At 39.4% G+C, this 16,009-nt stretch overlaps 1 protein-coding gene across 12 annotated transcripts in view; it reads left to right on the top strand.

Annotated features, from left to right (window-relative positions):
- Nucleotides 1-16,009, top strand: part of SRPK2 (SRSF protein kinase 2) — a 257,069-nt gene that overhangs the window by 88,595 nt on the left and 152,465 nt on the right. For 4 of the 12 annotated variants that reach the window (XM_058728745.1, XM_058728742.1, XM_058728735.1 and 1 more), the window contains exon 3: nucleotides 12,896-12,959. The exons of 7 other annotated variants lie outside the window; for them this stretch is intronic. In XM_058728745.1, coding sequence (XP_058584728.1) covers nucleotides 12,922-12,959 — 38 coding nt within the window. In that variant the 5' untranslated portion in view covers nucleotides 12,896-12,921. Of the gene's footprint in view, nucleotides 1-12,895; nucleotides 12,960-13,507; nucleotides 13,540-16,009 lie in introns of those variants that run through there. One more of the 12 variants, XM_058728743.1, reaches the window with a different exon arrangement.

Genomic DNA, 16,009 nt, shown 5'->3' with positions numbered 1-16,009 from the left:
CTTTCTCCCTGGCATGACATAAGATTTGAAAAATTTGCTCTTAATTCTAACCCACCTGTTGAATCTCTTATTTTAGTTTTCACTGTATAGTTGGTTATATTCTACCCTATGTAAGACGGACTTCTTTGTATGGCGTGTAAGATGCTCTAGGGACAGACCCCGCCAGTATCTCTATTTTCCTACCAGTCTCTACTTGGCTCCTGCCAGCCACCAAAACAACTTGGATGGCCCACACGACAGGAGTCTCCATAGCTTTGTTTGTGCCATTTTCCTGTTGGGAGTGGGCTTCTCTTCACCTGGCAAAGTCCTCCTAACGCTAGTGACAGATGCCTTCTTTGGCCATTCCCTTTCCCCACACTGATCATTTCCTCCCTGGAGGCTGTGCAGCACAGCACGCACGCACCTGGGGATCTAGACTACAGAGCTAGGCCGCCAGGTTCTCATCCTGGCTCAGTGACCTACCAGCTCTGGAATCTTTTTTTTTTTTTTTTTTTTTTTTTAATTAAAATAAAATTCACGTTCCCTTTTTCACCAGTTTAAAGTTTACAAGTCAGTGGCTTTTAGCATATTTATACTATTGTAAAGACCTCGCCATTTCCCAATTCCAGACCATTTTTATCATTCTAAAAAGAAACTCTTTGTGCATTAGCAGACACTCCCCATTTTCCCTCCTTCCCTAGCCCCTAGATCTACTTTCTGTCTCTCTACATGTCCCTGTTCTGGACATTTCATGTAAATGAAATGATACAATATGTGTTTTGTCTCTGGCTTGTTTCACTGTCCATAATGTTTTCAGGATTTATCCATGTGTTAGCATGTATCATTACTCCATTTTTCTTATATATGGATATACCACATTTTGTTTATTCATCAGCTGATAGATATATGGGTTGTTACTTTGGGGATATTACAAATACCACTTGTGTGCAGGTTTTTTTGTGAACAGTATGAACATACGTTTTCAGTTCTCTTGGGTATATACTGAGGAGTGGAATTGTTGGGTCATATGGCAACCCTTTGTTGAACTTTTTGAAGAATTGCCAGATTGTTTTCCAAAGTAGCTCTGCCATTTAACATTCCCACCAACTGTATGTGAAGTTCCCAAATTCTCCACATCCTTGTCAATCCTTGTTGCCGTCTTTCTGATTACAGCCATCCTGGTGTGGGTATAAAATGATATTTCATTTTTGTTGTAATTTGTGTTTCCCTGATGACAGATGATGTTGAGCAGTTTCTCATGTGCTTCTTGGCCATTTGTGTGTTTTCTTTGGAGAAATGTCTATTAGATCCTTTGCCCATTTTTTAAATCGGGTGTTGTTTTTTTTTAAATTGCTGAGTTTTAAGAGTTCTTTATATATTCTGGTTTCTGGTTCTTTATTGGATATGTGATGTGCAAATATTTACTCCCATTCTGTGGATTGTCTTTTTTTCTCAATAAGTGTTTTTTGATTCACCAAAGTTTTTAATTTTTATGATGTTCTTCTGTTTTTTGTACTTTCTGTGTCATATTTAAGAAACGAGCCTAATCCAAAATAATGAAGATATACATCTGTATTTCCTTTTAAGAGTCAAGTTTTAGCCTTTATATTTAGATTTTTGATCCATTTAGGGCTAACTTTTGTATGTACTGTGAGTTAGGAGTCCAATATTATTCTTTCGCATGTGGACATCCAGTTGTCTGGACCATGTTTTGGAGGCCATTCTTTTCTCCCCTAGTGGCCTTGACACTGTTGGAAATCAGTTGGCTGTCATGTGAGGGTTTATTTCTGGACTCTGATTCTATTCCATTGATCTATATGTCTTATCTTTATGCCAGTTTCACAGTGTTTTTTTTAAATTTAATTAAAAAAAATTTTTTTAACATTTATTTATTTTTGAGACAGAGAGAGACAGAGCATGAATGGGGGGGGGGGGTCAGAGAGAGAGGGAGACACAGAATCCGAAACAGGCTCCAGGCTCTGAGCTGTCAGCACAGAGCCCGACGCGTGGCTCGAACTCACGGACCGCAAGATCATGACCTGAGCTGAAGTCGGACGCTTAACTGACTGAGCCACCCAGGTGCCCCTAAATTTAATTTTTTAAATGTTAATGTATTTTTCAGAGAGTGCACAAGCGAGCATGCCTGGGGGGAGGGGCAGAAAGAGAGGGAGTCTGAATCTGAAGCAGGCTTCCAGCTCCTAGCTGTCAGCACAGAGCCTGACTTGGGGCTCAAACCCACATGCCATGAGATCATGACCTTGAGCCCAAGTTGGACACTTAATTGACTGAGACACCTGGGTTCTCCTTAATCACACTGTTTTGATTACTGTAGCTTCATAATAAGTTTTGAAATCAAGATGTGTGAGTCCTCCAACTTTGTTCTTCTTTTTTCAAGATTGTTTTGGCTATTCAGGGTCCCTTGAATGTCTAAATGAATTTAAGGGTCAGTTTGCCCATTTCTGGAAAAAAAAGGTATTGAGAATTTTTATAGGAATTGTGTGAATCTGTAGATCAATTTGGGGGAATACTGTCATTTTAATAATAATAAGTCTTCCAACTCACCAACACAGGATGCCTTCTCATTTAAGTCTTTAATTTCTATCAACAATGTTTTGTGTTTTTCAGTGCACAAGTCTCTGGTTTCCTTTGTTAAATTTATTCCTGAGTATTGCATACTTTTTGATGCTATTGTAAATGGAATTGTTTAGGTCTGGAGGTTTTAGAAAAATTTTTTATATTACTATTTTTTTAATGTTTATTTATTTTGAGAGAGGAGAGAGAGAGAGCATGCACACACACACACACACGCACCCGCAGGGGAGGGGCAGAGAAAGAGAGAATCCCAAATAGGCTCTGTGCTGTCAGTGCAGAGCCTGATACGGGACTCTATCCCATGAACTGTGAGATCATGAGCCAAAATCAAGGGTTGGATGATCAACTGACCGAGCCACCCAGACACTCTGTTTTGGAAATTTATAAACGTCCAAAGCTTCAGTTTCCATGCATGTAAAATGGAAAATATGTTAAGTACCTACCTCTCCAGTTGTTGTGAGTTCATTCATGTAAAGGGCTCAGGTAAGCCAGATGGTTCAAGCTAAATGCTAAATATTAGGCTGTGAACTCCCTGAAGGGAGGAGTTTTGCCCTACATATTTTTTTATGTTTATTTCTTATAATTTTTCTTATTTTTAAAATAATTTTTAAATGTTTGTTTATTTTTGAGAGAGAGAGAGAGAGAGAGAGGGAGGGAGGGAGGGAGGGAGACAGAGAGGCGCTGTCAGCACAGATCCCAATGCAGGCTTCAGACTTACAAACCATGAGATCATGACCTGAGCTGAAGTTGGACAATTAACCAACAATATATATATATATATTTAAGTTTAGGTGTTTATTTTTGGGAGTGGAGGGGCAGAGAGGTAGGAGGATAAAGGATCTGAAGCAGGCTTTGCACTGACAGCAGGCAGCTCGATGCAGGGCTTGAACTCACAAACTGTGAGATTATGACCTGAGCCAAAGTCTGATGCTTAACCAACTGAGCCACTCTGGTGTCCCTGCCCTGCATATTTTTGAGACATTTTTCCTCCCTCTGCTCATGTGGCATCTAGTGCAGCACCTGTTGGTGATGAGGGAATGTGGAAGGGTGGACAGATTGGACTGCATCACATCAATTTCAGAATTGCAGTTCTAAAGTTTGAAAGTTAATGTGGATTGGGAGTTAGGGACTCTAATTCCTCCTTATACCTCATATTTTGATATGGCTTGTTTTCTTATACATGTAAATAAGCCTTGTACAATAATTTTACCTCCTCTTACCAAAGTGAAATTACTTTTGAAGATGGTTGAACGGCCTTGGTTTACTACAGGAGTCAATAAAAGCAAGCATTTATTGCCTTGGTGAACTCACAGTCCTTTATGTGCCAAAATTGTAAATGAAATTAAAATGTCTTAATTTATGACATTGTAAGCCACAATATTAGAGAACCGAGTAGTTTCACTTGTATATTAATATCTAGTATGAAAAACTGTCTTTTAGTTAGGATTATAAAAATACTTCTTTTTCCGAGTAGTATCCTGTGTTGTAAATTCTAAAATTCATGTATCAGAAAATTGTACAAATGGTATTTATTTTATAAGCGTAAAACAGAGAAAGCTTTAAACTTGATCTCATGGTGAAGGGGGAGGTTGGATCTCACCCTGAGTGTAACAGCTCAGTTATCTAAGAACTTGTGTTACTTCTTAGGTCTCCCCAACAGAGTCAGGGTAAGAGTGTCTTTGTTCTGTTTAGCAGCCTGGATTAACTACTAATGATACTGTGCTGTGGTGAGAAACCTGTAGACAGTTTTCAGGAATTAGTTTCATTACATTTCCTTGGTGATAGAAGACAATGATGGTGATGGTAATAAAATTAAGAATTTATTTAAACATTCATCTTTTCTTTTTTAATACATTTTTGTATTAAGTTGTCCTGGAATTCCTCAATATCAAAATAACAAAAGCACTGGTAACAGATACTGTCTGGAGGCCTCTGAGGTCTGAGCGCACCCCTGCCATGTCCAGTTGGGTGGTCTGGGGTCTAGGCTGGTGCTGCAGACACAGCCAGGGCACCTGGTTCCTCTTCTCCCTGCCTCTTGCTTGCAGTTGCAGGCTTATGGGGGTAAGTGAGGATGGGAATCCCAGTTTGAGGGGATTGACCTGCTTTTCTTTCTAGAACTTGAAAATCGGGAACAAACTTTTCCTTTTAAACTAATGTTCCTTTTGCGTTATCAGTTGCACTCAGGGTAATTAGTTTAAGAAGTAACAGAAGGAAAAGTATTGCCTCTAGTAAATGAAATTTCTGATTAGTGGCAGCAGCAGCTACCTTGAAAGTTCAAATCGAAACCTAGCCAGCTGGAGACCACCTCCTTCCCCTCCTTGTCCCCGCCCCCTCCCACCCCCACCCCTTTGTGGAGTTTGGAGTGAACACAGTGTAGTCCGCTGGCCCATCACCCTGTTCAGAAGGCAGGATACTGGAAAAAGTCTCCTTTTAAGGAAGGGGTGAAATTGGGACTTTTATCTTGAAAAATACAATGATTCTGAAAGTAAGCTTATTTTATTTATCAAAATTTGAATTCTAATGAAAAATAAGTACTGAGTATTAGAATGAACAAAGAATGCATCAAGTGTTGATTGTTTTGGCATATATTTTTGTACTACATTTTGTGTAATAACATGATTGGATATCTTATAATTTATAATGCAGTTATAACGAAGGACATTTTTGCAGACTCTTCAAAGAGTTTTATTATCTTCCCTGTTAGTCACTGATAATCAAATAATTGTCATTCTTGAGACACTTAGCATATTATTGTCCTTGTTGAGTTTTCTCATCAATTACTGACCTTCCTGACTCCTTTTGTAGCCTCATTTGGGATTCTAACATTTCATGAGTGTCTTCAGCCAGCCTTGTCAAATGTTGCATGTTTTGGAACGTATTTTCAGTTTTCACTTTGTTTTGGGTTTACATCTTATTTGAATTGTTGTTGGACTGTATGACCATCAGTGTGAGAGAGAGAAAGAAGGGGTTTGATGGATGGAGATGGAGACTGGGAATAACCAGGGACAGTTGTTTGAATGGCCATTTCGTTAATGATTGCTTTTCTTTGCACAGTTTTTGCTTTTCTCTGTGTTCCTTTAACAGAAGGCTTGAATAATGAATGCTGGGATGGCAAGGACTCATTTTTACACCCGACTGTCTTCATGGTGTTGGTCAGTTCATCACTGACCTTCCTAAACGTCTCAGAGCGCTTGCTTTACTCCTGCTCCTTTATGAAGGGTCTCTTGAATTTTGCGTCAGGAACTCAATACTTGGTCCCAGATGGTATTATCAGGGATTGACACTTGGGCCAGAAAAGCTGCTGCAGCCCCTGGTTTGCATTTACATGGGAGCCCCGTAGAGATACTTGCAGGCTTAAGTTGGAGACACCAAGAGAGAAGGCCGTAAGCATGCATGGTTGAGGCAGTAGGATCTGTGAACATGAGAAACAGAGAGAAGCAGTTAATTGGTAGTGACAGGAGAAATGGAATTAGGGTCAGAGAGGTGTTGAGTCCCCAGAATGGTGAAGCATTAAGGTGGAGAGCAATCCCTCTGAACACTTGGTAACATGAACTGAGTATCAAGAGCTGTTAAGAACAGATAAATGCCTCCACAGGCCTCATAGCCAGAATCTTGTTCTGTTCTTAACTTTTAGATGTTTTCTGACAGTACTGTCTTATCCCCTGAGGTAAACTGAGCACATACCTGTTTCTTGCAGCCTGAAATGGCTCCAAATATACAGATAAAGCATTAATTTAAAATATCCTCTTTCAGGGCGCCTGGGTGGCTCAGTTGGTTAAGGTCTGACTCTGGCTTAGGTCATGATCTCACGGTTCGTGAGTTCGAGCCCCACATCCGGCTCTGTGCTGAGGGCTTGCAGCCTGGGAGCCTGCTTCAGATTCTGTGTGTCTCTCTCTCTGCCCCTCCCCTACTGGCACTCTGTTTTTCTTTGTCTCTCAAAAATAAACATTAAGGGGCGCCTGGGTGGCGCAGTCGGTTAAGCGCCCGACTTCAGCCAGGTCACGATCTCGCGGCCTGTGAGTTCGAGCCCCGCGTCAGGCTCTGTGCTGACAGCTCAGAGCCTGGAGCCTGTTTCCGATTCTGTGTCTCCCTCTCTCTCTGCCCCTCCCCCGTTCATGCTCTGTCTCTCTCTGTCCCAAAAATAAATAAAAAACGTTGGAAAAATAAAAAAATAAAAAAAAAAAATAAACATTAAAAAAAAAAAAATAATCCTCTTTATACCTGAAATAAAATCAGCTTTGTGAATGGTCATGTAAAGAATTTGACAAGAGAGGAGTGCTTGGGGTGGCTCAGTTGGTTGAGTGTCTGACTTTGGCTCTTGTGGTCCGTGGGTTTGGGTGTTGCGTTGGACTCTGTGCTGGCAGCTCAGAGCCTGGAGCCTGCTTTGGATTCCGTGTCTGTCTGTCTGTCTCTCTGCCCCTCCCTCGCTAGCACTCTATCTCTCTCTCAGAAATAAAAATAAACATTAAAAAAAAAAAAAAGCAATTTGGCAAGAGAAATTAAGTTTAGTAAATCTGTTGGAATAGCACCCATGGAGAAAGGATGTAGGTTTAAGAATTTAGGTAGAACTGTCTGCCCAGTTATTATATCTTAATTTCCATGTCTGAAAAGGAAGGGTCCCATGTGAGCTTGTGTTGGGCAGGTAGTGATGTAAAGGACATGGGAACATGTCCTCTCCACAGCATCCTGTGTGAGTCTCACACTACTGTTGCTCTTAGGATCCAGGTGGATTCAGGGCTGTGCACCTTTTCTCCCACACTGTCTGATCTTTGAAGCATATCCTTTATTGGACTTGGTTGTTTTTTAAATTGTTTGTTTATTTTGAGAGAGAGAATGAGAATGCACATGTGAACAGGGGAGGGGCAGAGAGAAAGGGAGAGTAACCACTCTTCCTGGTCTGGGTTCTCAGGGATGGTCTCAGCTCTGGACTCATAGCCCTAAGTGTTCCATGAGTCTTCAAACTCACGTTATTGAGTAGAAAACTAAATATTAGACATAGTAGGCCATTAACCGAAGAGCTAAAAGTGTTCATCTTTGCGAGGGATTTGAGTATCTTTTAAAGTGTGGGTACAATCAGAATAAAAGGTTTTCATTTTATTCTGGATCTGTAGGTTGGATGAAAGAGAATGAGTGGGAGATCCTGGTGAATTGGTTTTTCCTTTTTGGTGTATAATGTGATGAATAGGAAGAGTATGATGTCACAGACTGACCAGTTGGTTTTTAAATTGTAATGTTTATTTATTTTTGAGAGAGAGAGACAGAGACAGAGACAGAGCGTGAACAGGGGAGGAGCAGAGAGAGAAGGAGACATAGAATCCGAAGGAGGCTCCCAGGCTGTGAGCTGTCAGCACAGAACCTGATGTGGGGCTTGAACTCATGAACCGTGAGATTATGACCTGAGCAGAAGTTGGACGCTTAACTGACAGGACCACCCAGGTGCCCCAAGACTGACCAGTTGTTTTAATCAAGAAAGCTGACAAATAGTGATGATTTTAATTGATTGGAAATATGAGTAAATAGATTTAGAAGCTGGTTAAAAATTTTTTTTTTAAGTTTACTTATTTATTTTGAGAGATAGCACGAGCAGGGGAGGGGCAAAGAGGGAGTGAGAATCTCAAGCAGGCCCCAAAGTGTGAACACAGAGCCCAGTGCGGGGCTTGAACTCATAAATGCGAGATCATGACCTGAGCTGAAACTGAGAGTTTGATGCTTAACCGTCTGAGCCACCCAGGTGCCCCTAGAAGCAGGTTTTAAAGGATGCTGAATGTTCTGCTTGGGTTGCTAGGTCCTTGGAAATTTAGCTGTAGGTCTCAGAAATGGTAGTCTTGGCGAAGGTGAAAAGTGTTATTGCCACCAGTTGTTTATCTTTTTAGCCCTCAAATTTCTTCTTCATAAATTAATGTGGTTCAGCTAAGTGATGACCTCTGAGGACTCTTCTATCTCTGTAGTTGTTTGAATCTCTGATTGAGTAATTGTGTCTGGAAATGTATATTTAAGAATAAGGACATGAAGTTAGCTAGATTGTAACGTTGACTAGGATAGGCTAAGAGGACCATGAAAGAATCAACAAGTAAGTGTAAATTGAAATGAAACTTCAGGTCTCCATTCCTAAAGAAGCCCTGGTCTCGGGGAGTCAGACAAGTGGTGTATATATTTCAGTAATTTTGTCCTGCCGGTGTATGTGATATATAGAAGGACAGCGGAGGTGAGCTGTGTTCTGTCTGGGGTGCAGTCAGAGGGGAGGTGGCGCGTGGGCTGAGATTAGAAAAGTGAGTTGGGTGTGCCAGGGAAGCACACTGGGCAGTGGCATCCCAGGGAGGGAAACTGCATTCTAAGAAAACACTTGGTGGTGTGAGAAAGCATGGTGTGTTTAGGGAATCACAGAGTAGCGCTCAGCAGTCCTGGGACATAAAATAGGTTGGAAGGGGAGAGTGGTGGTAATGATACCCCAAACGAGACAGGGGTGCTAGTCTGGAATCCTTCAAACATTCCAGACTCAGAAGGGCAATGCTGCTGCTGTTTGGGGAGATGTGAAGGTTCTACATAGGAGATCTTAGACCAGGAAGTTGAGGAGTTTAGGTTTAGATGGTGGGTTCAAGGCATCTAGGGACCTTGTAGGTGAAGATGTCTAGAAAGGGTGGAAGGATGCACAGTGCTGAGTTGCAGGAGAAAGTATTGGGCTCGAAGTTCAGGTTTGGTCACCATCAGTGTCCTTTTGTTGTGGATGTCAGGGGAGCAGATTGGAAGAGTCGGTGAGTGAAAAGAGGGTCACGTGAGATAAGTATCTCCTACATTTAAGGTCTGGGTGAAAAAAGATGATCCAGCAAAGAACCTAGAGTTAGGAGGAGAATCAGAACACAAAAACATTAGAAAAACAAAGAAAAACTTAACATTGTCCCATAATGTTATTTAGAAATTAAAAGAACATGATGACAAAAAAAAAAAAAATCAACCATAATTTTAAATATGCTTATTTAAACTACACAAGTACCACTCGTTTATTTTCTTTGTGAAATAAAGAAGTGTGGCCTTAATACTCACTGGCCTGAATGAATAAAGGGGAGACCCTAGATGGTTGAATAAATATGTATTTATGGGGTTGTTACGATGGCCGCTTCGGAAGAACCTGAGGAGTGGTAGTGAAGAGAGTAATTTAGAATTGGTAGAGGTTGATGGGGGTGTAGCATTTTAAAGTGTAACTATAAAAGCAGACTGGATCTCTACATCCGTTCATAGACTGAAATATGTTCTAGAAGGGTCCAAGATTTACATGCAAAGTGAATTATAAAGCGTAATTTGTGGAAAATGGGACAATTTAAAAAAATCGGTGTGGGGATAGACTAAATGTGACAGAAAGACCATCATTCATAAAGAGAAAGACCAGTGGACTTAACTGCAAAAAAATGAAGGATAGGGTCATAGATACTGTGAATAAAACACAGAAACTAATTTTGGGGGAATGTTTGTAGTGTGTGTAAGAGAGTGTGGTCACGGTAGATGACGCAAGTGATCAGAGGTTCAGAAGGCTGAGGTCCTTAGCCAAGGGTTTGTGGAAGTCCTACAAACGTGAACATCGAAGCCCCCCGGTATTATGGCACGTATTGTGGTGGAGTAAGACTCAATGACATGGCTTCTGGGGTTCTCAATGGATGCGGGGAGTAATTAGACCACGGATGGTATTGGTAAGGAGGAGTAGGTAGTAGACTAGAAATGGACCTTTTGGGGGGCGCCTGGGTGGCTCAGTTGGTTGAGCTTCTGACTTCAGCTCAGGTCACGATCTCACGGTTTGTGAGTTTGAGCTCCGCATCAGGCTCTGTGCTGACAGCCCAGAGCCTGGAGCCTGCTTCAGATTCTGTGTCTCCCTCTCTCTGCTCCTCCCCCACTTGCACTCTGTCTGTCTGTCTGTCTGTCTCTCAAAAATAAACAAACATTAAAAAAAAAAAAAAAAAAAAGAAATGGACCTTATGGGCCTCAGAGGATACAATATTCATATGGTATTTGTAAATATTCCTGAATGTTTTAGTCCTACAGGAACTAGAAACATATCTGAAGGTTTGAAGAAAATGTGAAAAACATGTTAGAAACCTGTCCATGTATTACTGGAAACCCTTTTGGCTTGGAGCTCTCAAAGCTTTAACTTTTCTTTCTAATGTTTGTAAGATGGGCATACACTTCCTGAGAACTGTGTGGTTTAAATTGGGTGTCTTTCAGCTTATGTGCACAGATGATCTGCACACTGAAGGGTGAATCTTTGGTCTTTTTGGAATGAACAGTTACCATGATGAAGAAGGATTCAAATGTAACCTCATTTCTGACATGGCTAGTTGATAAACTGAGAATTACACAGGGAGACTGAGATACAGATTAAAGTTAAATTTCCACATAAAATCAAACTATAGTGATAAAAAGCTGCATGTTGATGTTGATAGTAAGGAGAAAGTAGATCAAAACTGTGGACAAGCTCTTTAAAATAGGACAGACCTAGTAGACCTAGTATACCTCATTAACTCTTTCAACAAATATTTGTTTAGGATTACTGTCCTTTGCTAGGCACTACTTAGCAGCAGACACAGGGCTTACTATATGGCAGGCACAACACTACATCTACATGACTTTCATGGATTACCGTATTTCACACGGCTCACAACAGCCCTTTACGAGCAGTTGCTATCCCCATTTTATAGGAGAGGAGATAGAGGCTTTTAGAGAGTCTCATTAATTTCCCCAAGGTCATAGGGCTGTTAAAAATGCTGGAGGAGCCTGCCTTCAGATCCAAGGCTGCTGGTGGCCAAGGCTGAGCTCTTCTTAAACACTGCTCTTTTTAAACCGGCGGGAGGGGCATTGCTGAGCATTCTCTGTGGCACCCGGTGCCAGACTCTGTAATCCACGTAAGAATCCTCGAGGTAAGTTTCAGTATCATCATCTCGTCTTAACCACTGTGCTGTGTGCTCTCCCCAGTGGTTAGGTAGTTTGGCCAGAGCTGTGGTAGATTCTGTTCTCTAAACGGACGTTCATGCCAGCTTTATAGTGCCCGTTGGATGAAGTTGTAAGCTTAAATAATTCGGAAATCCCTTATTTTAACAACATTGAAAAAGATATTTCTGAACAGGTCTATTGTATCTTATGCAACTAATTTTATTCCCTTTTCCTATTCCTTTGATTTCTGTAGTCAAGAGTCTTACAAATTAAAATGTGTTTTACCCCTAAGAAAAAAAATACCCTGAAACTGTTAGCTCTACTTTGATATCCTGAGACTGCCTATAGCAACATGTCAGTGGCCAGGTGTTTTATTTTTGGTATGTGAACTTTTTATTATGCATGGGAATAGGAGTGGGAAAATGGCTTTGCGTGTGAAATAGTTTGGGTAATGGGACCATGTCAGTTTTATTCACGTAAAATTACGTGCTTTTCGGTCAGTCATTAGTATTTTTAAAGGAAATGTGTTAGGTTTTATTTTCCTTCTCTTTTCCTTCTCCCTTTTATTTTTACCTCTCCTTTCCTTTTGGTCTGTTATCTCTGTCTCTCTTTTTTTTTTTTTCTTTTCCTCCAAATCAGTATCAGCAATTATTTTTTAATTAAATTGAATTGGCGCTTACATTTCTGTTGCAGATGGCATTGTCAGTCCTTTCCTAAAAGGACAAGTATATTATCTGCTCGGTAACTGGGTGTTGCTGTTCACTTGTGCTGTACTGCGAAGGAGGAGGGGAGAATTAAGGTGTAAAATACAAGTCTTTTTCTGAAGGAGTTAAGGACAAGATGTTAAACACATTCTTTAAAGACGGTCAAGAAATTCTAAGAAAGGTTAAAAAAATTTTGATCTATAAATTGGGGTTCTGGTTTAATATTTCATTCTTAAGTGACAAAAATGATTCACTGAGCCATATTTTTCAGGGCTGGTGAAATAGAAGTAGCCCAGGGTTGCACATCTGTTCTTTACAGCCTGTAACTTTATTATCCAGGCTTCTCAGATTATCCAGTGTATCCAGTCCAGTTGTGAGCATTTCTTGTTTGTATTTTAATTTGCTGCATTTGAAATCTTCTTGCAGAGCCATGCTAGTTCTACCTTAAAAAAGAAAACACCCCTCCGCTTAAAAGAAATGGTACTTCCTGCTTTCATAAACAGTCATGTGCATAGTTTAGCAAGGCCTGGTGCCTCTGGAGCTTTTCCCTTTATAGCACCATCGAATCCCAGTCCTAACAGAAGTACTGCGAATCTTGTGGCCTCTTTTTGAACAAAAGGGATCAGAGACGAAAAATCTGTTGATATAAAGCTTGAAAGCAAGAGCAGGCAATCTTGGTTGTGAATATTTTCTGATTTTTCCAGAAATCAAGCAGAAGATTGAGCTGCTGATGTCAGTTAACTCTGAGAAGTCGTCCTCTTCAGAAAGGTACAGCTACATCTCTTGCATGAACAATTAATGGTGTAGCATTGCTAAGAAACAAGCAGGACGTATTTTTTTCTTGTCAAGTTTGCTGTATAACGTATCGTACTGCATGCCGGTCATTGTGCTGTGTCGAAGATGTGTATTTGGGCAGGCTGTTCTGCTTTTACAAAGGGTAATTGATTTTTTAAAAAATAGTGAAGCTTAATCAGCTGCAGCATGCACACCATCGCACAGCAGAGCGCTAGTTCATGTGTGACAGCTGTTGAAGGCTTTAAAAAATAATTTACTTCGCTACAAAACAAAAATCTTGCTTTCTTAAGGAAATATTAGTATTAGATTTTCTTCCTATGTTTGGAGATGGTTGCTACACAAAATCACATTATTTGTAAGATCTAGGTTAAAAATACTTGGCTTTTGGTGTAATAAATATTTTCTTATATGGAAAGGGAGTGCCATTTGTAAATAGCTTAGGAATTGCAAACCCACAGATTAGTCACATTCTGAAAGAGAGATATGATGCTTCTTCAAGTCTGTGCTAGGAAATGGAACAGTCACTGCATGCAGTAATGGTTCATGCCTGCAGGTAAGGACAAAATGACTCAGAAGTATTTTTAAAGCAATTATTTTGTCTGTCAATCAAATGATTATACCTGTAAGGAGATAATTCCTTAAAATGGCTATTTTACTTAATAAGTGGAATAAAGGTATTTTTATCTCAAGCCAGAAATGAGGCTAATAATATAGTTGCCTATATTGGTATGTAAATACTGTGTTCACTTCTCTTTGCCAAAATTGTGTATACTACATAATGTTTTAAATGGAGGTTCTTGGGCATACAGTTGATGCTTACCCTTCTCTTGGTTACCTAATAGTTTATATTTTATGTTGATATTTTATATTGAAGGTGTGTTGATTTGTCTCATCCGTGATTAGTTTTGAGGTTATCTTTTTCATAGATTTAATATTTAGGAAAATATTATGGAGACATGATTTAGTACTTGAGGAAGATAGAGGAAAAGCACTGGGGAAAAAAATGAGGTGAACAGCCTACCATGGTAAAATGGATTTAATTAAAGTACACTGGTGTATGGAGGACATGATCTGATGGCAAAATGATGACATTAAATCGATTTATTAGTGTAATTAGGGGAAAGACTTCTGGCTATAATTTAGGGCATTACAAATAAGATGTTAACTGCTTTCTTCAGAAATTGAAAATAGAAAAATTTCTTCACATTTGTGTTTATTTTCACTTAGATTCTAACTCCTGGTTTGTGGCTAGCCATCCGAGTTTTTAAACATTCTGTTTGCTGAGATGAAAAACAATCTTCAGCCTTGTGGTTCAGCCAGTAAAATGGTGGTGTTGGGAAGGGGAGAGGGTGGTGGTGTAAATAGTGAGCGGTCCGGGCGCCAACTGTGATGTTGGAGTTCTGTTACCAGGGAAGAGCATTCTCAATGGGATGGCAGCAATAATTATGTTAGCTTTTTTGAGTAGCATGAATTCTCTATTGATGAACTGGATGTTGAACAGAATGGAAGAATATTAGTGAGAAACAAGTTAGGGATGGATGAGGTTTCTCTAGTTAAAGGAAAGATTCTAAAATATTTTGGTGATTACATTTACTTACTATTATAACAATAATAATTTATTATTTTTTAAATCCTTATACCTAAGCTCCTGTAGTTAAATTTGATGGAAACGGAGGATGCATGTGGTCATGGTTTTAAAGTTCAGAAACCAGCCACTATGCTTGTGACAGCTTTATACACAGTTTTACCAGAGGTTGCTTGCTTTGTTTGTTATTCTTTTGGGGGTGCTTAGACATGTATATGGCAGTTGTGATATGCTGACTTAATGGGTGATAAATCTAATTTATGGGTCAGCCAACACTTTGCAAACATAGAAGTTGTTTCATTAATGGAAATACATTAAAAATAGAAGTTACTTCTTTTTTCTCCTCTTTGTAAAAGGCATACAGTGACGAGTAGTCAAATGATTTGTCTTTTCAATGTGTTTCAAAGAATTTGAAAAGCAAGAATGTAAAGTTAAAAAAAATTCATAGCCTAGTAGTGCTATATCCTGCTCACGCATTTCATAGTTTATCGTATCATGTAACATTACCATCACATTCTTCATTCAATTCCTTGTTCACCGGTTACTTAATTTTAAAAGTCTTTGACCTTTTTTTTTTTTTTTTTTTTTAATTTAGCTGTTTGAGTCAAGGCCTGAATTCAGCTATTTGGAATTTACATATGGTCAGTATTCCACATGGTTTTTTGGGTAGAAATGATGAAGAAACCCTGCTTCTTTAAAAGAGGGGAGAAGCTGCTTTGCAAGAAACCAAAACTTACCATTTGGCACAAATGATTTCGTTCACTGTCTGCAGGATAGAATGATCTTTTGATACTTCAGACCACTGAGTGGAGTGGAAATGCAACATTTTTATAAGTAAAAATATAATAACTGTAAACAGCAATGTGATGTTCCTAAATAATTCTTCCATCTCCTATTTTTAACCCGCTTAGTGAGAATTGCTAGTCCTGTGTGACAGCTAGTATTGGTTGAATTAATTCTTGCTCAGACAGTTTTGTAAAATGGGAGAAACAAAACAAAAAATAAATTTATTTCTGTAGACTTAGGGTTCTTCATTGAAAAATACAAATATGATTTGAAGCAGTATATGGAATTTTGAAAATTGTTTTGGAACCTAAATTAGAAAACATGTTTTCTTAATGGATCTCAATACCACCTTGAGATTTAAGATTGTATTTTTACCTTTAAAAGAAGAGTGGGGGTCCATCTAAATGTTCTTTTGTAGGGGAGGTGGGGAGTACTGTTCAGAATGGCTGACTCAGGGGACAAAAGCCAGTGGGGTGACAGAAAGTTATAATTCTATTTTTTGGTTTTATATTTCAGAGAAAGGGGAAAATGTCAACTTAATTATTAAATTAAGGACAGAGAATATTATTGAATGAATTAAAAAGACAAAAACAAATGATGCCTGATTTGTATGTTATTACCAGCTAAGAGGAACACGTATCCGTTGCAAGAG

Source organism: Neofelis nebulosa, chromosome 4 (genome assembly GCF_028018385.1).
Source record: "Neofelis nebulosa isolate mNeoNeb1 chromosome 4, mNeoNeb1.pri, whole genome shotgun sequence".
Lineage (NCBI taxonomy): Eukaryota > Metazoa > Chordata > Mammalia > Carnivora > Felidae > Neofelis > Neofelis nebulosa.
The sequence above is the reverse complement of the archived record's forward strand: the minus strand, read 5'-3'. Positions and strand labels throughout refer to the sequence as shown.